The sequence below is a fragment of the Ambystoma mexicanum genome, chromosome 9, assembly GCF_040938575.1.
Source record: "Ambystoma mexicanum isolate Mex_15411 chromosome 9, UKY_AmexF1_1, whole genome shotgun sequence".
Classification (NCBI taxonomy): Eukaryota; Metazoa; Chordata; class Amphibia; order Caudata; family Ambystomatidae; genus Ambystoma; species Ambystoma mexicanum.
Window position 1 is genome coordinate 1,525,029,028 of NC_090931.1, and position 27,421 is coordinate 1,525,056,448.

The window sequence follows — 27,421 nt, forward strand, 5'->3', positions numbered from 1 at the left end:
AGTAAACCATTAAGATCGGGTGGTTTCCTAAATAGGGTGATGCTTAATCCCTCATATGTCTTGTACATTTTCAAATCTTGTAAGTTAACCTCCTTCTTGTTCCATTCAATAGAACATTTGATGTTATTATCACATGTTCAACCACATGTAATTCAAGCCAATTGGTCTTCAGTCCATATTAAAATGACATAAATCATCAATATACCTTTTCCACACCACAATATCAGTGTGGAAAGGATTTGAGATTGCTCCAATATGTTGGCGTTCAAAAGCAGCCATGTATAAATTTGCCTTATCAGGGACAATAGGCGCACCCATACTTCCACCTTTTTGTTGTTTATATATGTTTGTTTCTTGACTAGGAAGACATTTTCCATCATGGCTAATCTCGCACATTGAGAACACATTCCATAGGAGGGAGTATTGGTTGCCTGCCTTTGTCAAGAATGTTTTTTAATACTTCCCGACTTTCTGCTTATAGGAAAGAAGTATACAGAGACTCCACATCCATGGTCACTAAAGTATCTATCTGATCAATCTTCATCTTCTCAATACTATTGGTCATGTCTGTGGGGTCTTTCACATATGATTTACCTTGGATGTCTAAACTCGAATTGCTCAGATAATAGTGGACATTGTGGTAATTATGTTGGTATTTTCCGCTTCGTATGCAAGTGAGTAAGGCACTGACAAGCATCAGGCACTCTAGGATAAAACTGGACATTGCGCCATGTAAGCTTTGGGAACGCTTCTGTATTGGCTCCATGATATGCTGACCATTAGAGGAGGCCTGAGCCTTCTGGAATCCTTGCACACCTGTTCCCAATGGAGTTTAAAGTGACCAATTATTCTGTTTGCAAAAGATATGACCAGCTCGACAAACTCTGTATCTCACCATTGTTCATTTTATCATGTCTCCACCATCTGATGAAGAGGTCTATGGGACTTCAAAAGCTCATGCATCTGCCATCTCAGCATAATATATTCAGTTAGTCCAGTACAATGGGGTAAAACCTTGGAATGTGTAAAATATCTCAGAAAGAATCAGAGAAGTAATTTAACCTACACTGAACACAGCAATATTTAGCATCAAGCCCGATACAGCTCTCCATGCCAAGAACTTCATTCTTGTCATTGCAACACAAGAAGGATTAATATTGTGAATGCATTGGAAGCATGTGGAGTCCCTACATTTTGGAATAAGATTGTGTGAACACAAAGGCACTGGAAAGGAATGTCTGAAAGGGAAAGATCCGACATGGAATTGAGAATCGAGATTCCAAATAGAACATGATCCAGTTTCAGTGAAAGGGATTTCCAGTTTCAGGATGGTGCTTTATTCACTCTCCCTCCATTTAATGAAGCTACCACTTGTTCTGTACTTTTGTAAACCTCAGCAGTACTTTCACAGCACTTGTCGTGGACCTTTGTAATTTCAGCCGACGTGCAATGCACCTTTACCATGGTGTAAGCCCATTTGCTGTGGCCAGTAGCCTCTTTGGAATTTATTTCTATTTTGAACACCTAATTTAACACCCTTAACTAATGAAATCCCCAAACTGAGACCCATACAGTTTTATAAAATACAAAATGTCTCTGTGCAAAATTGTACATGTAAATCATTGTCGTATTCTCCTACCAAGTATTTTTGTCCGTTTCACTTTCCTGGTTGGTGAAGGCTTGGAAAGGTTTATTTTATTATAATTATTGAGGATTGGACTGTGTAAAATGAGAATGAACAGTTCTGCATACGATCTTTTGATATTTAGTTTGCACAATGACATGAAATAATACATGCTTCTTTCCACAGAGAATGAGCAGCCGTCAGATGATCCATGCTGGGGAGAAGTCCTACGAGTGCATGGAACACGATAAGCACTTTCATCATGCAGCACACCTGACACGGCATCAGACATCCCACACAAGGGAAAGACCTCACCAGTGTACAGAGTGTGAGGAAAGCTTCACTCAGAAGTCACATCTGTGCCAGCATCAGAAGATCCATACTGTGAAGCAACCATACCAGTGTACAGAGTGTGAGGGAAGCTTCAATCAGAGCTCACACCTGTACAGGCATCAGAGGATCCATACTGGGGAACGACCACACCAGTGTACAGAGTGTGAGAGAAGCTTCATTCATAGGACAAATCTGTACCGGCATCAGAAGATCCATACTGGCGAGCGACCATACCAGTGTACGGAGTGTGATAGAAGCTTCACTCGGAGCTCAATTCTGATCCAGCATCAGAAAATCCATACTGGGGAGCGACCATACCAGTGTATAGAGTGTCAGAGAAGCTTCAGTCAGAGTGCAAGTCTGTACCGGCATCAGACGATCCATACTGGGGTGCGACCATACCAGTGTACCGAGTGTAGCAAAAGCTTCAGTAAGAAGTCATGTCTGTACCAGCATCAAAAGATCCATACTGGGGAGCGACCATACCAATGTACAGAGTGTGAGAAAAGCTTCACTCGTAGCTCACATCTGTTCCAGCATCAGAGGAGCCATACTGGGGAGCGACCATACCAGTGTACAGAGTGTGAGAAAAGCTTCACTCGTAGCTCACATCTGTACCAGCATCAGAAGAGCCATAATGGGAAGTAACTATATCCAGTGGTTGAAGTGCAAAAAGAAAGGTAGTGGAACTGTGCAATGTTTTGGTAGGGGTGTGGCTAGATCATGCAAACATGTCTTCTTGGACTATAGTTTGTTTGCCTTTCACTTAATCACAACTACAATTTCAACAGAACATTAACCAAACACACCCTTATTTTAAGTTCCATCCCACCATTGAATATATAAAAACTTGCCCTGATCTCTTAGATACTAACCCCAGAAAATCAATTATTATTATTGGTTGGGCATTTATTGAATGCCAACCTAGCTTCAGGAAGCAATGGTGTGCTTTACAAGTCATGGGGAAAGTACACAGTGAGGGAAGCAGATCGCCAAGAGATCCATATGCGACCAGGGAGCTACAAATGGGGGGGGCAGGTAATTTGGCTGCAAGGGATCTAGACAAACAGAAAGGAAACAGGAGGGATTGATAGTCCCAGTCGCAGGTTTGGTGAGGGGTGGAGGTTGTGTGGACCTGTGTGTTAGGGGCCATTCCTTGAAGAGGGGGGTTTAAGCTCTTCCCTGAAATATGCAGAAGCAAGGGGGTGAGTCTTTTGTTGACAGCAAAGAGTTTCCAGACTCTGGGGGCATCGACACAGGTGTACTGTCTTCTGGTTCTCCACTTCTTGCACCAGCTCAAAAGTTCACATCTACACATGTCTTTGCTTCTGGTGGACCAAAGGCCTCCCAGGATGCTGAGTTTCTCAGTGAGGTAGCTTGGGGATTGGAGGCACTTGGCAGTCTTGTAGATGATGCAGCACGGTTTGATACATACTTGCAGCAGGAACTAGTGCAGTTTGGTGAGGGTTGGCGCAATGTGGTTGAATTTGTGGAGACCCTTGATTAGTCATGCTGCAGTATGTAGGACACATCTCAGGAGAGCCAGGGCTGTCACTGGACGACCTTCCAGGAGTCATTGCCACCATTCAGGCCAAGGCTGGGACAGTAGATGCAAAGGTGTTTGTTGGGACGAAGAGCTTTATTTTTTGCTGGAGGAAAGAAGCCCTTGAGATTCCTAGCGGAGACCCAGATCTGGATGGCAGAGTGTTTAATGCTGTTGGTCAGCATCAGGAATTTGCTCTTGGAGCGGTTTAGCTACAGGTAAGCGTTAGGCATGGTATTTCACCCCATTCTGCCCTGCGGGGTTGGATGGGTGAGGCACCATCTCATTGCAGAATTCCCCTCATAATAGTACAACTAGCATTGGCTAGGCTGAGTAGAACTTAGTGCCTTGAAGAGAAAGAGGAAGCGGTGTGATGCATGATTAGAATCGCAACAGTAATGCTACAAACAGTAGAAGTATACTCTAAGCGCTTTACTGCTACAAAAGGCTCCTAGAGGCCTATGTTTGAGAAGTATGTTTCTGTGTTAACACACACATTTATTCATTTATTCATGTAACCATTTATAGCAAAGTCCTAACAACTTAATAGCTTGGTCATATCATGCATGCATGCATGCATGCAAATGTGCTTATATATGTAGATTTTAGAAGGCCAGTACATTAACCCTATATGCATACAAATAGTCCAAGCTATAATGAGTAGGCCGTGAAATGAAATCCACCTCATTTTCTATGTTGGAGACAAAACTTGTGTCATTGAGGTAGGTCCTTGAACTAAGAACATATAGGCCTGTAGACAATGCGGCTAGAAGCTCTAGAGATAAATCCGCAAAGAGGTTGAGACATCATAATTCTACAGCAACCTAAGGGGAGGTCCCTGCATCATGCAGATGAGGAGAGGAACCTACAAGTCCAAACTAGAGTCAGAAGCAAGGGATGTACCAACTGAGTGACAACATGTTATGATAAGGGGATTTCCGAGCAAGAATACCTATAAATATGCTGCATGCCCACACATTAGGGCTTCAGCAGGTGTGAATGCTGATGTCAGCGGTTGCAGGGTGTGCCAGTTCTAAGCTGTTCTAGATTGAGAGGCAATGGGATTTTGGCTTGATTGAGTAATGTACAACAATGGTTCTGGTGCGTTAGTATTGTGATGCTGTGCTCTTTGCCGTGCATTGATTATGGTCATATAGCTTTGGTTTGTTGTGGAATAGGTTTGTGTACATTTACACAATATCGCTTCAGACATAGATGCTCCAGTGACTTACGCATTGTTATTTGACTTTAGAAGTGTTGGGCCTTTACTTAAAGGAAGGAACTGTGAGTTACGCCCCGTGTTGGCATGGGCGGGGCTTTATGTATTGGAAATGTGAGTTACGGCCTGAGTTGGCATGGGCGGGGCTTTATGTATTGGAACGGTGAGTTACGCCCCACGTTGGCATGGGTGGGGCTTTATGTATTGGAACTGTGAGTTACGGCCTGAGTTGGCATGGGCGGGGCTTTATGTATTGGAACAGTGAGTTATGCCCCGCTTTGGCATGGGCAGGGCTTTATGTATTGAAATTGGGAATTGAGCCCCGAGAAGAGAGTTTTGATGCTTATTAATTCCCTTAAAAGAGAGTATGACTTGTTACCTTCCAAACACATGTGCTTGATCTCATGTTGAACTAGTGAGATGTATTGAGGGATTTGAAGATGAATAAAGTGTTGCTTTCGCAAGATGAAAAGAGGGATTATATATGTAAATAAAATACCTCTTTCATACATTGTTGGTTGTTCTTGACTCTGCTATTCAACACAACAAACCCGACTCTCATAACGGCTGACATAATCTGCATTCAGGAATCGTGGATAACAGAACAACCCATATGTGATGGTTATACAATAAAAATGAACCCAGCAATCCAGAAGAAGAAAGGCCGACCGCCATCTGGACTCAAATCAAAAATGGGCGAAAGATCGACATAATAGAATCCGAAAACCTAATAATAATAATAATTAGGCATTTATATAGCGTTACGAACCCTCAGGTATCTGAGCGCTGCTTATTATTACCCACGGTGTGTGGTGCTCATTTATCGACCTCGAAAGGATGAAAGGCTGAGATTGGCCCCGCCGGGATTCGAACCTGCGTTAGCAGGCTCTGCACGGATGTCAAAGCGAGCGCTCTACTCGCTGTGCCACTTGACCTAAACCCGTGGATACAAATCACAATACTCAAATGCAAAACAGAAAAGAAAGAGAAAGAATCTCCAACTAGGAATTACAGGAAGGACCAAATATGGGCACTAATGAACCTGTACTGGAATCCAGTAAGCATAACGGATGAGAAATGTATAGACATGGTACTATCGGCAATAGACAACATAAAAGGAAAATACAATGCGATTTCATTTATAATATGCAGCGATTTTAAATATTCACATATTCGACAAAAAAGGAGAAGAACTAGAGGAAAGCCATCTCACACCCCGAGCTAAATGCTGGACCAAAGAATTAAGATGCAGGAAATTGAGAAGATCGGACAGCCTCAACACATCAACCGGAAGACAAATGGAAACTTGGGCAAGAGGCAACTCCACTGCCATATTCGATTATATATACACGACTAAAGATATACATGACGAACTGAGTGAATCTCTAAACATCAAAACAGAAACGAGCGACCACTACATAATGAAAAGATCGTGGAACACTGAGAAAATGATTAATAAAAAAATGGGACCAGCAAACATCCAAATAAAAAATGGAAGAAACAGAATAAGAATCGGACAATAAACAATGGAAGAACTGCCAAACATAATGAATAACTCAACAATAGACGAAATCAAAAATATCAACTATGGATGGTTACTTCTACCATATAGGTGCCAGAATACAACAAATGAAAAGCAATTAACAAAGAAACATACTCATGCATACAATGAGAAAATAATAACTTAAAAAAAGGAATTGAGATTAAAAATAAAATTGATAATGAAACAAAACCTAGCTGAGAAATATAAGAATATCAAAGCGGCAAAGCAAGAATACAGAAATTGGACAAAGAACAACAGAGCCTTAATAATGCAAGATGACGCAGAGAAGATGCTCCAGAACCTAAAAAAGAGAAACACAAGACAATTATGGACGCTTCTACATGATCAAATACAAAGCACAATGATCACTGATGTACCAGAGGCAAGATGGACAGAATATTTTACAGAGATATATGGAAACAACAAGTCATCAAAAGAAAAAAATCCATACAACAAAAAACATAGCATGGCAATGGGAATGGGACCCAGAAGGCAATAAGTACTCTAAATATTTCCAGAGCCCCAGGACCAGATGGTCTATCAAATACAGTAATCAAACAGAATCCGGAAGTCTTTGGAGCAATATGCGAGAGCATATTCGAGATGATCCAGAATACAAAAATGATCCCAAACACCTGGAAGCAGGCTACAATAATACTCATATTCAAGCATGGATCCACAAAAGAACCGCAAAACTACCGACCCCTAGCTTTACTCGACCCCTTGGGGAAGATTTTTGCAAAACTCCTACTAGGGAAACTGGACAGATGGGCAACTAAAGAAAAGAGATATGCAACAAGACAAACGGGATTCATCAAAACAGTAGGCACCAATATTAATCTCTTACTACTAAACATACTGAAACAAGAAGCCATAAGAACAAAAAGGCAGATCTATGCTGCCTTTGTAGATCTACGGCTGGCCTTCGATTCCGTGAGCAGAGTGGGAAAAACTGAATGCATGGAAGTGCCCAACACACATCATTGAACCGATCAAACTCTTGTACGACGACACCAGTATAAGAGTCAGACTATCAAGAGACGGCACACTCACAGAACAAATTAGAACATGAAATGGCCTGAAACAAGGATGCCTACTGGCAGCTACTTTATTCCATCTTTATATTGCAGACCTTGAAAGAAACATATACACACCTCAAATAAACCCTCCAAAAATAAACAACACAGCAATACCCTGTATCTTGTATGCTGACGATATAGTGCTACTGGCAAAAACACCCAGAGGACTAGAGATTGCACTAGAAAAACTAGAAGAATACATGAAAAAGAATCAGCTGGAAATTAGCACGCAGGAAACTAAAATCTTGTCACTAAAGAAAGAAACTAAGAAAAACCGATTGCGCCCCCTCCTTTCATATAGGAAAAGACAGAATGGAGCAAGTAAAAACAATAAAATATCTGGGAATATGGATCACTCAATCTCCAACAGAAGAGGAATGGACCCTACATCTCAAAGAAAAAACACTGTCCTTAGCATGCCAGGCGAAAGTAATACACCGAAAGTACGGAAAATTCTCCCTGATCCAAGTAGTTACTTTCTATAAGCAAAAAGTAACGGCTATTCTAGCATACAGAGCAGAATCCATGATAAACATCAACAGCACCATCTGGGATAAATTGGAAGGGAGTTTCTGGAAGAAAGTGCTAAGCCTGCCTATGTCACTGCCCACTACACGCATCCAAGCTGAACTTGCGCTCCCATCGCTCAAATCCATCGTCCTGCGGAAACAGCTCGATTTATATCGGAAAATCATGAGCAAATTCAATGCCCCCCAGCTTGAAATACTCAGAAATGGGAAAATAGTCAACACAAAACATGCCTTAGAAATCTGGAAAAGATCGACAGAAGCAAAAAGAGAAAAACAAGACATATCAATGGAAATGCTACTAGAAAGACCACAAAAAGCGGAAATCAAACTAAGAGAGAATGCCTGGCTGAACACCAACCAAGCCAAAGCTAAATACCGGCATGACATACACTGTGCACTCAACAATAGAAGAATTAACCAACTACCATTGTACTTGCAAATTTTCCCTTCCTCTAAAATAAGAGACACATTCATGAGACTACGGCTAAACATCCTCCCAACTCGAGAAATAATGGCAGCTAGGAAACAAATCCCGGAAAGTAAAAAATACTGCCGATTTTGCAAGGACTTAACGATGACAGAGAGTCTACATCACATAATCATGATATGTCCGGCACTGAATGAAAAAAGACATCTATCCAGAGAATGGTTCATGAAAACCCAAATAACTCTAACACCTGATGATCGTTGGGCGACGATGATTGCTGGAAATGAAAAAAATTGGTGCTTGCACTAATATCATTCTGGAACAACATTACGAACAATAGACAAACGGGATAATGCATCTCTAGGACAAGAGAAAATAAGAATTTGAAGTAAAAATCAACAAACATGAGGAACACTACTGCCAAAGCCTTGATGGCTTATTTTAAGTAACTTGAGCAATAAACAGAAGAGAAGATAAAAAGATGAGAGGTTTGAACGTAAACCAAACATCAAAAAAAAAAAATATTACTTTTTTCTAAATCTGCTGCTAGCACATTTATTCTAACAATTTTTCAAAAACCCATGGAAGCTAGAGAGAAAAACAAATTGCAGACCTGAGTGGAAAAGAGAGCAACATCAAAAGTGTATTTTGTGAAGCAAACTATTGGTAACTCCTGCGGCACAATTGGCTTAATTCATGCAGTTGCCAAAAACCGAGACCCAGTGAGCTTTGGTGAAGGGTCTTTGATGGACAATGCCGACAAGTAACCAAAACAAAATACAAAGCACCAGTCAAACTATCAGACATGGCTGATTACACAACAGTCTTGTTTGCAAGGCCAAATGTCTTCACACATACCAAGTTGCCCAGCAGCTGAAAGAAATCTAGAAGTCTTGTGGTAAACTGAGAACCAAAGGGTGTTTCCGTTAGAAGCAGTCAATCTGCATGACCTAGAAACCTGTTCAGAAGATCAGGCTGATGTACCCATCTAGGTGTGGGGTTATTGGGAGCTTCTCTCTGATCTATGCTGAACCACTAACATCTTTCACTAGAGGAGCATCACATTTCAGAATCGTTGACACCAGTGTTTTTTTTTGTTGCTAGAAATCACATGCAGCGCCACAGGACACCAAGTCCTGTCAAGAATGCAGCTGGATAGTGCTCCATTTCCCCACCCACTGATGACTAGCATGGAGTGTCAGGACTGGACAGATATACCAAAGACAAGCCTCAGCAGCCATCGCCTCCACTGATGATTTGACTCATCTTTTCATGGTGCAGGGTTCTGCTTCTGTAGGATATCGCCAGAGCCCAAACTCTCTAGATTTTCTTAACAGAAATGTCTGACTTGCTATTCCAGACACCTGTGCTAGTCTATGATTCAGGTTTCTGGATTAGAATTGTGGGTTGTGATATGGAATGTGGCTAAACAGGAGATCAGATTTAGGTAGAATGGGTGTGGGATTCTTCTGGCATCATTCTTTTCTTGAGTGTTTCTCGTCTGGGCGGTCTCACATAATTAATTTTCTGAAGGTGCAGGGTATTAAATTCCTAAGTATGTAATTGTTGATTTCTAAAGATTATTAAAGTTTGTTTGGGAATTCCATATTAGAATGACTCCTTGAAATTGATTTTACACCCAGAAAACATATCCAACTCTTTGGTCAATGATAAAAGTGATTCAGTTGAATTGCCAAGTTCTGATGTTGTGACCAATAAATCAAGTTCACCTGATAATAAAAATGTGGATTGACTGACCAGATTGATGCAGAATTCGCGACAGAAGCCTGGGATGTAATAATGACTTCTCTACATCCTGTTTCTCTTTACTTGAGCTGTAGGATATTTGGGGGTTTTGATTGCGAACAGCCGCCAGGTGTGAAATACTGGTCTGCAGGCTCTGAATGGTGCTATCAATGTGTATGAGCGTATGCCTGCCAAAATCAAAGGCGGTTCTGTAAGGAAGAGAAACGCAGTTTATATGAGTGTCCGATTTCCAGAGTGCAAATGTGACTGAAAAACGATTTACCTACTAATCATGCTATTTACTTAATAGTTAAATAAAAAAAGAGGTCCAGTGTTTCTCTACAACTTTTATATATATCATGCTTCTCATTGTATGTAACCAGCGCCACGATGCCCACGGGCTGTTGTGCGCTTAACAAATATGAATAAATAAATAAATGAATGGGGGACATGCAGTCTATTTCAGCCCCCCAATTCCAAAGCACCCACAGGCAAAATGGTCTTTTTGGACAAGGCTGTCTGGGCCGCCAGGCGGACCTCACAGGGTTAAGCAAAGGTCCATGCACCCATACACGTGTCCTGGAAAACCCATCTTTTAGGCTGGCTCCTGTAGCAGGTTAAGTTTGCTTGGCGCATTGTTGGAGTGGAACGTGTGAGGGCGTAGATGCATGAGACAAGACAAGAGGGGGCATGATTTTGGTTATAGATTTTTATTTAAAAGAAACCCCTACCTCTCCCTATTGCTATGGGGGGTTTCCCTTCCTCAACCTAGGAAAACTGGGGAGAGCATGCGCCTGTCCAAATGTCTGTAAAGTCAATAGATGTCCTTTCTATGTCCGAATCATCCTAACTATCCCTAACACTTACTACTAAAAGCCTCTAAACACACTAAAGCTCAAGCACCAGGAGAATGGCTCCATTCTGGTGATCGCTGGTTTTTAGGCTCCTTCAAGGTGTAGCCAGGGGGAGTGACTCTCATCCCCTAGTTACTGTACAGTTCCTTGGGATGACCCTTTGTTTGGGATTACTCCTCCCCACTCTTTCCACAGGGTATTCAACCTTAGGACAGCAATGTGTTTTCCTCTTGTGTCTGGGAAATTCCTCCCTGAGGGCCAGGGGCAATGACTCTCATCCCCTGGGTACTGTAAATTCCTTAGGATGACCCTCTGCTTGGGATTACTCTTTTCCACAGGCTATTCAACCTTAGGACAGTAATATGTTTTCCTCTTGTGTCTGGGAAATTCCTCCCTTAGGGCCAGGGGGAATGTCTCACCCCCCTGGTTACTGTACAGTTCCTTAGGATGACCCTCTGCTTCCGATTACTCCTTTCCACTCTTTCCACAGGGTATTCTACCTTAGGACAGTAATGTGTGTTCCTCTTGTGTCTGGGAAATTCCTCCCTTAGGGCCAGGGGGAATGACTCCCTTTCCCTAACAATCGCATACCAAGTGTTCTTCTTTACAGTCTCTCTTTACAGATTCCCAGATGCCTCTCTGGTGACTAATATTACTGTGCCGAGGGAGCTTCCCTCTGATGCTCTCTTCATTGAACCCCACACCCTTCTCTGGTGCCTAGTGGTCACTTTGTGACCACTGTGCTGAGGAAGATTCCCTCTGTTGCGTCGCCCTTTATGCTGTGTCCTAGACCTTTCTCTAGTGGCTAGTGGTCTCTTTGTGTCCACTGTGCCGAGGAAGATTCTCTCTGATACGTCACCCTTTATGCTGTGTCTCCTATACCCTTCTCTATTGGCTTCTTTGTGACGACTGTGCTGACGACGATTTTCTCCGTTACTTCACCCTTTATGCTGTGTGTCCTAGACCCTTCTCTGGTGGCTACTGGTCTCTTTGTGACCACTGTGTCGAGGAACATTCTCTCTGATACTTCACCCTTTATGCTGTGTGTCCTAGACCCTTCTAGAGTGAGTAGTGGTTTCTTTGTGACCACCGTGCTGAGGACGATTCTCTCTTCCGTACTTCACCCTTTATGATGTGTGTCCTAGACCCTTCTCTAGTGGCTAGTGGTTTCTTTGTGAGCACTGTGCTGAGGGAAATTCTGTCTGATATTTCACCCTTCATGCTGTGTGTCTTAGAACCTTCTCTGGTGGCTAGTGGTCTTTTTGCATCCACCGTGCTGAGGAAGATGCTCCCTGACACTTCACCCTTTATGCTGTGTGTCCTAGACCCTTCTCTAGTGGCTTCTTTGTGACGAATGCGCTGAGGAAGATTCTCTCCGTTACTTCACCCTTTATGCTGTGTGTCCTAGACCCTTCTCTAGTGGCTAGTGGTTTCTTCGTGACCACTGTGTCGAGGAAGATTCTCTCAGTTACTTCACCCTTTATGCTGTGTGTCCTAGACCCTTCTCTAGTGACTAGTGGTTTCTTGGTGACCACCGTGCCGAGGAAGATTCGCTCTTCCGTACTTCACCCTTTATGCTGTGTGTCCTAGACCCTTCTCTAGTGGCTAGTGGTTTCTTTGTGACCACTGTGTCGAGGAAGATTTTCTCTGATACTTCACCCTTTATGCTTTGTGTCCTAGACCCTTCTCTATTGGCTTCTTTGTGACGACTGTGCTGAGGAAGATGCTCTCTGTTACTTCACCCTTTATGCTGTGTGTCCTACACCCACCTCTAGTGGCTCATGGTCTCTTCGTGACCACCGTGCCGAGGAAGATTCTCTCCGATAGTTCACCCTTCATGCTGTGTGTCCGAGACCCTTCTCTAGTGACTAGTGGTTTCTTGGTGACCACCGTGCCGAGGAAGATTCTCTCTTCCGTACTTCACCCTTTATGCTGTGTGTCCTAGACCCTTCTCTACTGGCTAGCTGTTTCTTCTTGACCACTGTGCTGAGGAAGATTCTCTCTGATACTTCACCCTTTATGCTTTGTGTCCTAGACCCTTCTCTATTGGCTTCTTTGTGATGACTGTGCTGAGGAATATGCTCTCTGATACTTCACCCTTTATGCTGTGTGTCCTACACCCTTCTCTAGTGGCTCATGGTCTCTTCGTGACCACCGTGCCGAGGACGATTCTCTCTTCCATACTTCACCCTTTATACTGTGTGTCCTAGACCCTTCTCTAGTGGCTAGTGCTTTCTTTGTGACCACTGTGCTGAGGGAGATTCTGTCTGATATTTCACCCTTCATGCTGTGTGTCTTAGAGCCTTCTCTGGTGGCTAGTGGTCTCTTTGTGTCCACCGTGCTGAGGAAGATGCTCCCTGATACTTCACCCTTTATGCTGTGTGTTCTAGACCCTTCTCTGGTGGCTAGTGGTCTCTTTGTGACCACTGTGCTGAGGAAGATTCCATCTGTTGCGTCGCCCTTTATGCTGTGTCCTAGACCTTTCTCTAGTGGCTAGTGGTCTCTTTGTGCCCACCGTGCCGAGGAAGATTCTCTCTGATACTTCACCCTTTATGCAGTGTGTCCTAGACCCTTCTCTAGTGGCTAGTGGTTTCTTTGTGACCCCTGTGCTGAAGAATATTCTCCCTGTTACTTCACCCTTTATGCTGTGTCCTATACCCTTCTCTATTGGCTTCTTTGTGTCGACTGTGCTGAGGACGATTTTCTCCGTTACTTCACCCTTTATGCTGTGTGTCCTAGACCCTTCTCTGGTGGCTACTGGTCTCTTTGTGACCACCCGGTCGAGGAACATTCTCTCTGATACTTCACCCTTTATGCTGTGTGTCCTAGAGCCTTCTCTGGTGGCTAGTGGTCTCTTTGTGTCCACCGTGCTGAGGAAGATGCTCCCTGATACTTCACCCTTTATGCTGTGTGTTCTAGACCCTTCTCTGGTGGCTAGTGGTCTCTTTGTGACCACTGTGCTGAGGAAGATTCCCTCTGTTGCGTCGCCCTTTATGCTGTGTCATAGACCCTTCTCTAGTGGCTTCTTCATGACCACAGTGCTGAGGAAGATTCTCTCCGATACTTCAACTTTTATGCTGTGTGTCCTAGACCCTTCTCTAGTGGCTAGTGGTTTATTCACTGTGCTGAGGAAGAGTCTCTCCGATACTTCACCCTTTATGCTGTGTGTCCTAGACCCTTCTCTAGTGGCTAGTTGTTTCTTTGTGACCATTGTGCTGATGCTTCCCCCTGTCTGTTTTGGGTCCAGACACTGTGGGGCCATTCTTTAGCCCACCTGGTGCCTTGAGGTCATGAATGAGAGTTTGGCGGTGTCCTTGCTGACCCGGCCATGCTTTCTTTTACCTTCTGGGACCTGCTTGCATGGTGGTGGCTCTTTCAGGGACCGGGGCCAACCTCCTGCACTCCGTCAGTGACTATCTGCTTCTGCTTTGCTTCAGCGGCTCTGCAGATGCTAGTGCTCCACAGTAAGGGCCACACGTTCCACCTCCCATTGGAGGTCCTGCCATTGTGTTGCTGCGGTATGTTTAGGCTCACTGGTCATGGAGCTTGCGGGGATGCCACCAGCTTCATGCTCGTATCTCCACTCATTTGGCTTCCACTTTTTTTAATCTCAATCGTCTGACAGCTTTGTTGCTTGCTGCTCCAGGAGATGTTCGACCATTCCAATGGTTGCTTCTCTCTTTTTATATATACGAGTCTCATTGAAGTCCTATGGAAATCCGTTGTTTACGATGATGCACTCTTCTTGCTTCAATGCATTGTCCTCATGGCAGTACTAAGGTCAGGCATGATCCTTTTGTAACACACATCCAATTCCAATAGAATTCTTTAAATGTGAGAAAATGATATGCGTGCCGATTACTACCTTGATATTTAACATAATATTGCACCTGAGGATTTTCCCTAATTCATGGAAGGAAGAGATCATTGTCCCAATTTTCAAAAAGAGAGACAGAACCAATCCAACATGTTACTACCTGATTTCCCTTATTGATACTTCAGCTAAGTGGTTTGGGCGATTATTACATCAAATGATCATGGCTTGGGTCACTGAGAATCAGTCCTCTCGGAGTACCAATACGGTTTTCGAGAGGGTATCAGAACAGTTGACAGATAGTAAATCTAGGCTTGGTTCTGGATAAATATGTTTGTGTCCGCAAGGGCACAATCTATCTAGTTTTCATGGACCTCTCGCCTGTCTTTGATTGTGTGGACCATGGTAAGCTCTGGAGCACACTGCACTCTATGGGAATATCGAGTGAGGTGGTAAAGATCTTGGTTCACATGCATACTAGTCTGACGGCAAGGGTACGAATGGGAAACCAAGGCCAAGAAACACTGGCATTTAAGATCTCTTGCAGAGTGCGACAGGGCTGTGTCCTGGCCTCACTCCTTTTCAATCTCTATATAAACTCATTACCAAATGTTCTATCCAACTTGGTAAGCAATGGCCCAAGGATAACCAACCAAAGGGTGTGTGCATTTTTGTATGCGGGAGATGCAGTCCTGATGGCAAGGACAAAACACATCCTCCAGAGATTTGATAAATGGATTCAATGACTATATGAAAGAAAGAGGCCTGGCGATCAACGCAGGAAAAAGGAAAATCAAAGGTTATGTGCGTTGGCATCAGCAAACCACGAGGGAATACAATACTGGCAGCAGGGAAAAGTCTTGAATTGGTCAAATCATTTTGTTACCTTGGGGTGACGATCTGTAGCGATTTAGCTGGCTTTTTCATGTAAAACAGTAAACTGCAAAGGCATCCCAAATGAATTGCTCAATCTTGAGATTCGGAGTAAAATTGGGTGGTTTGCCCATGGATCACACCCTTCAAATCTTTAAGGCACAATCAGTACCTTTGCTGACATAAGGTGTGACCGTATGCGGTCACCATCAAACAAAAAAATACCTACTCACTGAAAATGTGTTCCGTAGGAAAATCATGGGCTTGCCACAAGGATTTCCAGCGCCCCTGTTGCACAACAAACTCAAACTAGGCTATGTGAAAGACCTTGTTGCAATGCAACCCTTGATTTACTGGATACGGTTATGGGAGAGATCACAATTGTCAATAACCTTGGCCCCGGTGAGGGATCTTATGGCCACAAACTCCTGTGCTGCCTCATCTTTGTTGAAAAAGAGCTCAGCCTTCAGCATTTATTCAGTGATGAACCTGCGGACAGGTAACTTTGATAAGGAAGAATTAACAAATATCTTCTCTCCTTATAAAGCGAGATTAAGAAGCAAAAATGGATAGCAGAAACGGAGGGTACAATTTTATTACTACAAAACCGCTAAGCCAGCCTATGTCCAATGGTTTACCAACCCGAGAAAAAGGGCAGTAATCATGGCCTTCAGAGCAAATATTTTGTTCACTGGAGAAAGGGTACTTTTCTCACCAACAGAGAGCCCTGAGAGAAGTCATTGCCCTTGCTGTGACAGCAATAGAAATGACCTTTTACATTTTCTGTTCTTTTGTCCCATTCTAATAAAACCAAGGAAAGATCTCATAATTCCAGTATTAAGAGCGCCTAAGCATAGACACGTGCAATCAGCACTTAGGTTTTATTGTCAGTCCCGGATCTGCTGATAGCCGACAGTGTATACCACCTATAAATTGAGCAAGCCCTTATGTTACGCAAGCAATTCTTATACTAATCATTTCCATAGAACGCAAGATTTGGACGTATTGTACCAGATTTTATTGTATTATTATTTTATTATGTGTTCTTTGATGGGAATTTTCATTTCTGAATAAAGATTTTGTAACTACAAACACACATTCTTCTTCTCCGTATTTGCCAGGATATTAAAATCTTCTGCCTGGCACCAATAGATGGACCTATGTTCTATAAAGGGGTTATCAGAGAAATGAGGGTCTAGGGTGTGTGGGGGTGTGATGTGTTTTCCAGGGCTGTACTCTAGATGTTCATCCTCCTCACCAGAGGGGGATTCCCTTCCCATGGGATCCTCCTGATGTCTACCACCCCTGGTGGAACTATCGGGTAGCAGCCTCACCTTTCTGGCCTCATGGGAAGGGGTTCCCCCTCAGGGAGAAGTGACAACATCTATGGAATTGTCACGTACCCTTCTCCTAATGTTGCTGGCTTCCCCATCTCCCTCTATCGGAAAGTGAGACCGGTTACCCTGTTCCTTTCCTATGTTCCACGCTAAAACAAAAGGGCTGTAGTTCTAGAAACAAGCGCATCACCCTAGGGTTGGCGTCTTTTCGTCGACTGAGCCAGATAAGGGGCGAGTGAGCCGTAACGAACCTAAACTTCCTACCTGTTAAGTAGTACTTTAGGTAACCTAAGGCCCACTTTATTGCCAGTGCCTCTTGCTCGATGATGGCATCATTTCTTTCCCTTGGAAATCATTTCTGGCTGATGTATAGCACGGGATGTTCTACACCATCGTATTCCTGTGATAGTACCACACCATTCTCCACCTTCGAGGCATCTGTTTGAACAATGAATTCCTTATTAAAATGTTGGACCTTTAACACAGACTCTCTGCACAGAATCAATTTGAGGGTGTAAAAATGGGCTTGTTCTTCTTTCTGCCAATGTATCTTTTGATGCTCTTGTCACAGGGCGACATGCCACAAATAACCACGCGGACTCCGAGAGTAAATTCAAGCCATTCTGACCATCAAAAGACTTTTGATGGTCAGAATGGCCGATTCTCCAGGTTCTTTTGGGTCTAATGGGCTGAGGAAATTTGGCACAAGGGTCAGCCCTTTCCTTTCTTGACTTCCCCAGGCTTGGTTCCCACCTCCCTAGGCCAGACATCCCTAATGGGTTGTTAGTAATTCTACGATCAGTATCCCCTAGCTGTCTTTCTTCTCTCTACACTTTAATTGTTTGCCCTGAGATGGTGGTTACCTAGCTCACTAGGGAACTTCTAACTCTACCTCTCCTGTCATCAGTTAGTACTCAGGGAATAGGGAATTGTGCCTTCTTTCGCCCAGTGTCACACTCACAGCCTTTTTCAGCCTCTCGTACCTGACCCTTCGATGTACTTATCTCTTAAGCTGTTCTCCTCCCACCATGTTACTGTCCCTCCAATCACAATCTGCCTTTCCACCTCCACCCTTCGATCTTACTTTCTTTCCCACTCCTATTCTTGCTACCGCTTCTAACTCCAACTATCCTCCTTTCCCCTTTATTCCTTTCCCTGCTTCCTCTCACTCTTTCCCTACCTCTTACTGGTTCTCTAGTTATCAGTCTTTTCCAATTTCTACTCCTGCTCTCCTGCTCACTGTCACTCCCACTCTACCTTTACTACTGTTCTTATTTCGCTACTGCCACTACCTCTCTACTACTTTTACTTTTCTAAGACACTCTGGGATATTGTGCCTTGCTCACCATCCTCGCTAGTCCCTGGTCAGACCCCCAGTGACAAGGTGCCCTGCAGACCCCTGTATTACCCACTACCCCTATCTCCTTCACTTGCTACTCCCACCGCCTATTTTACTTACTTCCAGTTACTACCATCACCTCTTCGTCAGTACTCCACTCCTCTACCTCTAATAGTCACTCTTCCTCTCACCCAAACACTCCACAGACCCCCTCCTTAACAATAGCCTCTGCACTACAATTGCTCTTGCCTCCACTAGTGTCTCAGATGTCCTCCACCGCCTCCTGTCTGCACCCAACTAACCTACACTTGCATACTCACACACACCTCCTTCAATACTCCACCCCTCACAGGATTGGCTACTTACCCTGTCCATTCACTTACCTGCTTCCAAGTATGTGACAGGGGAAGGCCATGGGAGGGCTTAAAAGGGCTTGCCCCTGCCCCTTTTCCAACATGGACCCTGCTGGGTCTTGGGACGCTGGCACACTCAAGGCCTAGAGGCCCTTTCAAAATAATAATGAATTATATCCCTGGTGGTGTAGGGGTAAAGGCCTGCGTGGGGCCTTTATTCAATTAAAAACTCCAATCCATGGTGGCATACGGGTTTAAGGCCACCTAAATAAAACTAAGGATGGTCTTCGTCAGGAAGTCCAAAGTAAAGGTCTGTCTGTGTTCAAAATCTATACTTGCCCCCACGTCTAGATGCTCAAACTGTGTAGGGATGTCGGCTTCAAATGAATAAGTGCTCAGACAAAGGTTCAGAGTTTCTTCCAACTCTAGGTCAGAAAGGGGCTCTCCCTTCCCCAGGATTCCAAATAGTTCAATGTCATTCGAAAGGGGTTCCCTTCACCGAGCTTTCAAGTCTCACTGTTTTCACAACAACACCTTGGGATTCATCGCAGCTCTCAGGCTCTTGACTCTTTCATGATAATCCTAAAGTTCAATTCTTCAAGTTCACAAAGCTCAGGTTTTTTTCTGTATATTCAACCATAGACTTATAGATGATTCAAGTGGCTTCTCTTCAGTGGGGTGTGTTCAGTCTAGGCACAGTTGTCTGACCACACGGTCCACCCATTACAGGTCACGCAACCAACACTCCTGATTGGCTTCTTTTCCACAGTTGCACCACCACTGCTTTAGCTCAACTGTGGTATCAGACTTATTCTCTTGCAGTTCTTTCCAACACTTGTCTTACCACTATTCCCTTGTTGAGGTATCACAACATTTTCATAGTTTTCCTACAACTTGAACAATTCCTTTTCTCCTTATGGCTTTAGCTAATGCTGCTTTTTCTCAACTTCAACACTTCACAGTTCATCATATTCATTATAAATGCTTGTTTTCTTCAATGTATCTGATTCACAGTTCCTTTGTATCAGCTAGCTCTGCTTTTCATACATGTGGCATTCACTCATTATCACTTTCCTTTGGTTTGGTATTCAAAATGCTTTTCATTCATCTTCAAAACAACATAAAGGCAACTTTCCAGTTAACTCTCCTGCTGGGGATTTGCACCTGGCTCACTGGTTTCTCATTCCCGTTCACAATTACTACTTTTCCGGGCCTTCCTTGGCCTTTTGACTTGCTTTACAGTTCTGTATTATTAAACCGCTCTTTTCATAAAATTCATCACCCTTCACAACATCGTATGCATCCAGCATCAGTATTTTACCTTACTGAAGCACCAATCGCATTGCCTCTGCTTACGCTCACTCACTCACGAGTGGTCTGACCTTTACTCAGCATGCGGCTCGCCCACACTTTCCCGGAGTCACTGTGCCTCACTTGACTCACTGGGTATGCTGTCTTCGTGGGCCCATCTGCCGCTCTGCTCAGTTCTTCTTGGCTGCTGCTCCCGGCTCGGCAGGCCCTTCTTCCTGGGCCTCCGACACCTCAGGCTGTTGGAGAGGGAGTCCTCCTAACTCCTTGTGGCCAGCACCCTGCCTCTTCCACCAGAGACCTTCTTACAACACCAGCCATATCCTGCTTCCACTATAAAGGCTCTGCAGCACTTCGGACACAGGTCTCCCTGCTTCTTCCTCCAGCCTCTCCGTCTGCACGCATTCCACAGGGTTCCCGTTCTCTCCATTAGCCTCTTCTGAGCTGGCCATATATACTGCCCCTTTGGCTTCAGGTACAGGGCATTCATGTCGATTAGGGGGGGCTATTTTGAGAAAAGTATGGATGCCCCCAGAGTCCTCACAAAGACAAATTCATACTCAAAATGAGCTGGAATTGGATAAAGCCATCCAGATCACTGGAGCGGAAGAAGTGACCTCGTGCAGGTGCAAAGAAATGGCAGGAATGGTGCCAGCCACTGATGTGCACGCAGTGCAATGGAAGGGGCAACGTAACAATCCCAGACACGTGTTCTATGGTGAAAGGGGTACCAGCACACACCACTTGGTGAATGACAAAGGCTGTGCCGAAAGGAGTAAAGAATGCTCAAACTGCAAGAGATATGGTCACAATAGCCTGCTAATGGCGGGGAAAGAAGGTTACCTATATAGAAGGCGAGGGGGAATTGAGTAAAAACGATGTGGGTGATAAAGATAGGCCAAGAGTCCTCATGTTGAACAGTTTGTGGGTGTGAAGAGAGAACCCTCATAGCATAATAAGAGAGGACGGCAACAGGACTCAAGTGATAGCTGTCTATGGTTAAGATTTAACCATCCTGCCCATTCAAACATACAAGAACATGGTGGGGGAGCACCGGGTATAGGGAAGGGGGACCAAACACAGACCCACTGTGTTTGGGGAAGCCTCAGTGAAACCTTTAGGCTACATCAATGCCGGCATCGAGTTCAAATGCAGACAAACTACCACCAGAGATTATTTTTCCGAAGAAGATCCAGCAGTCTTGGGGTGAATGTTAGTCTGGAACCCCGCACAGATGATCAGGTGTACTCAATCTTGATTTTTTAATTTTTTTAATTTTTTTTTTATTATTGTTACAATTGAATACATCAATCTTTCAATAGTGTATTTGTCAGTTTGAGTAAAGTTGCAATTATATTTATATCAGTGAAAAACTGTTAAAGGGACGTTATGGTTAATTTGCGCTACTAAAAACCTATGAAATTCAGTGAAAAAAACTTTGTTAAAGGGACGTTATGGTTCCAAGTAAAACTGAAAAACCCTTGAAATTCGGCAGTTATGGTAAGCTAAGCAACCATAACTCGCGCCACCACCGTGCACTGCTAAGCCTAACACCCAGGACATTAAAGATGACATAACAAATGTCATTGATGACATCACTGATGACATCACATGTCTGACTCCCCCTTTTTTCTTTTCCTGACATATCTAGGGCACATTATTTTCTTCAGTAACAGTCAGGAACTAAAAATTGTAAATGTACTATATTCGTAGACTTATCCTTCAAGTATGTTCTTACAATAATTCCCTTATGGTCCAGTCATATCATATCAAACATATACATAGGGGAAGACACAACCTTGAAAGACAGCAATCCTTTTTGTGCATTAAAATTATCAGTAGATTTATCAGCACTTTCTGATAGTTTTGATGTTTTTTTTATAACTTTACTTTCCCTGTATATACTCATATTTTTATATGTTGTACTCACACTATTTTCCTTAGGGTCCAGACACATCATGTGATATATATAGATAGGGTAAGTAACAGCTTTGAAACAGAGCAATAATTTGTCTGCATTAAGGTAATCAGTTAGGTTTGAACACTTTCTGCTACTATTGCTGTTTTTTTTCTTACTTCAATTCACTTGTATATATTCATATTTGTATGTGGTGTTGTCTCTGTGATTGGTCTACAATGCAATTACGTAGTAAGTGGGTTTTATTACCTACTTATGACAAGTTTCACTGTACACAAAATTTTAATATGAAAACAGTTATTATTTCACTATTCAACATGGTAAGCTTATGAATATTGCACCTCCATCGTGTATACTGCACACAATGCCTATGTTTCTACATGAGTACCTTAGTATACTGGATGGAACTTGATAATAGAATGCTATTTATATCAATGCATTGCTTAATGCACTGATTAGCACTTGATATTTATTCCAATAATCTTTGACACTTTTTTTTATTAACATTACACTAAGAATCCCTTGTACAGACTTTTCATGAAAGGTAAATGCACATGTGATGTCATCAGTGATGTCATCAATGACTTTTGTGATGTCATCTTTATCTTATCTTAATGTCCTGGGTGTTAGGCTTAGCAGTGCACGGCGGTGGCGCGAGTTATGGTTGCTTAGCTTACCATAACTGCCGAATTTCAAGGTTTTTTCGGTTTTACTTGGAACCATAACGTCCCTTTAACAAAGTTTTTTTCACTGAATTTCATAGGTTTTTAGTAGCGCAAATTAACCATAATGTCCCTTTAACAAAGTTTTTTTCACTGAATTTCATAGGTTTTTAGTAGCACAACTTAACCATAACGTCCCTTTAACAAAGTTTTTTCACTGAATTTCATAGGTTTTTAGTAGCACAACTTAACCATAATATACCTGACATGTAACATAGATCATACTAACCCCCTCGTAGTGATTTTCATGTCCGCGGACACATCGAATATCTGAGCGTTGTGAATGCAAAATTTAAATAGTGTGCCCCATTTCCCCTTTGAAGTTCGCTCTGAAAAGAGCCGTTTTTTTTTTTTTTTTTTACAGATGCTTGACAGACACCTGTTATTTTATATTTTTTTTCTGGTTTTTTTTCTTACTTTACTCCTAAAATCTTCACATAACCTTCTCCAAAGCAACCCTTACATTCCAAAATAAAAAGGCATTTCCGGTAAAACATAAATAAATGCCATCTTCTTTAAAATTAACAGCATTACTGGCATCAATATTCTCATTGTTACAGAAGAACATACCTGGCACGCCGGCCTTGTCTCCTTAAGAGACAGCGTTGGTGTCACGTGGTTGGAACACGTGACGCGTGCCGTAAGGGGGAGGGAGTTTGGATCGTCAGCAAGAAGTTGTATGCTGAATAAAGAAGACGTGTTCCAGAACTCTCGGTGTGCCTGTCCTTATTGTGTAGGCCCATCCGGGTTTAACAACTGGCGACGAGGCGTCTCCTCAGGCCGCCGAGTCCTCCTCCTCCTCGCCTCCGGCGCCCATCCTGCTCCGCAGCCCACGCCAAACACCGCCGGCCCGCAAGCGCCTGCGTCCTCCTCTGCTCCTGCAGCTCCACGCCGATCCCGGCCCTGCTCTCAGCACACGCCCACGCGGCTCCGCACCAAGGACGCGTGTTATAAAAACGCACGAACAATTTTGCACTGCACGTGCTCCCAGCTCTAAGCATGAAGGCACACATGCCTCGGTTGATGACACACCTACCAATGTTTTGCTGAGGACAAAAAACTGAACTATTGTCCCATATTACCCTAGGTAGTAATCCAGAAAAAATTACTTTCGCATTTGGAAGGATCTTCACTACGGCTTGAACCAAGCATTCCAAATCAGCCAACAAAGTAGGGGCACTGACGTTGCCCAAATGGAAAGCACCATAGTGCAAAACTACCACATGCGGACTGTTCATCGTGGCCATATCCGCACAAACTTGTACAATTCCCTGTACATTGCAATCAGGCACAGTGCTCCACACCACCTCCACTCCTTTGACATCAAAGTTGTTTGCAACATGCCTGCATTCAGCGTACTGCTGTAAACCATACACAAACATATCTCCGAGCACCAACACCCTGACTTTCTCCACTTCTGCCATCTTCACCACACACAGTCTCTTTCAACACAAATCCACAACCTCGACATCTGATTGACTGATCCGTACAGTCTTCTTTCCATGTTGGATTTCCTGGAAAAACCCTGATTTACCACGCCCTGTCCACGAACAGCCGCGGTGTCCGCGGACGGCGTCCACTTTACTCTCTGTACCATTCCCTCATTGCATACAGCTAAGCAATCACACAATACGAATAACGTCCTCAGAACACCCCCATTTTGTGAATTTTCCAACATTTCAGGACAATTATCATTTCATTATTCTACATATTAACATTACAAATATTATACTTTTATCTTGTACTCTGCACACAATGCTATCTTTCTCCATTAGCAGCTCAGTATACCACAAAGAATTCCAGAATACAATGCTATTTATTGATATAAATGCATCGTGCAAAGCACTAATAACGGTATGATATTTATTGCAATATCCTTGACACTTTTTTCGGAACATTATAATGAAAATCCCTAGTACACAAATTCCATGAAAAGTACATACACATGTGATATCATCAGTTATGTCATCAATGACATTTGCGATGTCATCTTCGATGTCATGGGTGTTAGTCTTAGCAGTGCATGGTGTTGGCGCGAGTTATTTTACATACCTTACCATAACTTCTTATTTTCAGGGGTTTTTCGGCTGTACTTAGAACCATAACGTCTTTTAAACAAACTTTTTTTAATATCACGCAAACAATACACAAACATGGCTTGCAACAACCAACTTCTACAGATGGCTTTACACAGAATGTTGCAAAGTAAGAATTCATGCTCGTTCACAGTGAAGGTCAGCTGCTTCATATTTTGCTCGGGCCCCGGAGAGGCTCACGAAGCGGACTATAAGGTTGTATTTTGTTTTGACCTTGACAGACAGAGATTGTGATGAAAGACTTCTCTTGAAGGAGTGTGGCTAAAACGTAAGAGAAGGTAAAGATGAAATTTCTGAAACGAAACCACTTTTACATATTATATCACTATGCGAAAGATCGTTGGCACACGCGGAGTCGTATTTCCGGACTGCACCACTCGTAGGCAATGGAAATTGCAATTGTACTGTAAGTAACCCTTTACATTACTTTATACCAAATATAATTACAATAGCTCAGCATTAAAGACCGCTGAAGTTGAACTTGTTCGTTGAAAGTGGCATAATGTTTTCTACTGCGTACTATCACCGCCGAATTGATCCCCTGTCGTTTAGAGGGCTCTCAAAAAGGCAGACGACACAGGGTGGGTTAATAGAAATAATTTAACCGGTCTATAGGCGGTCAAATGCTCTACTCGCTGTGCCACTTTACTGTAGCCTGTCAAGTGGCACAGCGAGTACAGCGCTCGCTTTGACATCCGTGCACAGCTTGCTAACGCAAGTTCGAATCCAGGCAAGCCCAAACTCAGCCTTTCATCCTTCCGTAGTCGATAAATGAGGACCGCACACCGTGGTTAATAATAAGCACCGCCTAGATACCTCACATTTCTTAGCGCTATATGAATGGGAACATATTATTTTTTTATTATTAACATACTCTGTTGCACTATCCTCGATAGCAAATAGTTTCACGCCCTAATAAATGAAATGATGATTTTTAATGAAGATCGGCTGGTGAGACTAATTTATGTTTTTTAAAACAGGTACGTGGCCCCGTTTTGTCTGTGTCACGATTTACAGACTCCAGCGGATGGGGTCTTCAACTGCCAGGTGCAAGTCCAAATATACAACTTCATGACCCTCACCATTTTATGGGACAATCGCCAAGGACCAATATGCCCTTACGCAGTACTAGCGGCTACAAACAACATTCCAACCAATACGGTGGTCTAATGGCTCGTTGTTGGAGCAACCTTCCGATTATCAGAGAGACCATTTACTGCTTTTATCATAAACCAACAGCCTCTCTACCGCAAATGAACAACGCGCGGGTCCAAATAAACTTTTGCTGATCGACAGCACAGACAATAGCAAATCGCTGAATATTCACTAAACATTTCATGTGAAATAAATGTACTTTACCAAGTGTACAATCCTGCTGTTTACTTTTAAACCACAGTTTCATATTCCGAATTGTGACGCACTGAGTTGTAACCTGATCTAACACTCTCTGTACCGCAAAGGAACATCGCGTGTATCAACATGAACTTTTGCGGATCGACAACAAAGACAAATGCAAATTGCTAAATATTCTCTAAACATTTGATGTCAAATAAATGTACTTTACAACATTTACAATCTTGCTCTTTGCTTTTAATTCACAATTTCATATTCTGAATTGCGGCTTGCTGTGTTGTGACATAATGTGCGTTGTCTTCCGGGTTCTGTGTAAAGTCGCGTACTACTGCAGACGACTGGGCGCATTTCATGACGCACCCTGTAACGTCACGGAGAGAGGCGGGGAATATGAATGCTTTGATAATATCAGGCTTAGTGGCGGGAGATATGATTTAGTGTCGCAAAAGCAAGTCACCCAGGTCAATAGTGCCAGTCATACGTTTATCACATAATGTCGACGCACACCAGCCGGATTTATCGTTTCTTTAGTGGACAAAAAGTCGCTTGACGCCCCTAGGAAATTGTACTATTAGCGGACAAAAGGAGTGCTCTTAAAACACTTTCACCCTGACAACGAACAATACAAAAAACGTTCTCAGAACACCCCCATTTTGTGTAATTGCAACCATTTCGGGACACTGCGAGTGTTCTTAGAACACATTCAACTAGACAGATTACAATACGGACAGCGTCCGGAGGACACCCCCAGTTTGTGTATTTACGAACAATTAAGTGCACCGCGAGTGTTCAGAGCTCATTTTTACCTTCCTTGCGAACAAAAATGACACATACTCCGTCATCTAAACACCCCACCATTTAGTTTATTTACAAAATGTCAGAAGAGCCGTGTTCTCTGCGGACAAATCGAACGCAACAAAAAAGGTCTAGCACATAAAAAAACAAAGCATTGAACCTATCTCGTACTCCCCCACCCTCCCCAAACACTCTTACACACCAACACACGGCACTAAATACAATTTTTTATCCATGTTTCACTGCGCTGTACGCGGTCGACTGCGAATACAAGATGGCGGGCGCCACAGAAAATCTGACGCGCTCCACGCCCCTCACCGTCCAATCAGTGAACACGCTGCATGTCCGCGGACATGACGCAAGCCCACAGGCCAATCGGGGTGCTGTCCGCGGAGCGAACAGGGAAGTCCGTCCGCGAAGCGAACGCAGATATCACTAATTTTTTTGCCTTACATTTTGGTCATTTTTAAAAAAACTACTGGACAGATTTACACCAAATGTACAAAAGCACGCTTTTGGGACCAGGCCGCCTCGCCTGCCGCAAATTTGGTGTAAATCCGTCCAGAGGTTCGGGCTGCAGCCGTGCGCAAAGTTTTTTCCCATTATGTCTATGGG

At 43.3% G+C, this 27,421-nt stretch overlaps 1 protein-coding gene across 2 annotated transcripts in view; it reads left to right on the top strand.

The window, feature by feature from the left end:
* Positions 1–26,220, top strand: part of LOC138489417 (zinc finger protein 551-like) — a 55,604-nt gene extending 29,384 nt beyond the window's left edge. The window contains exons 2-3 of one of the 2 annotated variants that reach the window (XM_069617137.1): positions 1,811–2,637; positions 25,639–26,220. In XM_069617137.1, the coding sequence (XP_069473238.1) occupies positions 1,811–2,605 (795 nt within the window). In that variant the 3' untranslated portion in view covers positions 2,606–2,637; positions 25,639–26,220. Of the gene's footprint in view, positions 1–1,810; positions 9,905–25,638 lie in introns of those variants that run through there. The other variant, XM_069617136.1, reaches the window with a different exon arrangement.
* The last annotated feature ends 1,201 nt before the right edge of the window (positions 26,221–27,421 follow it).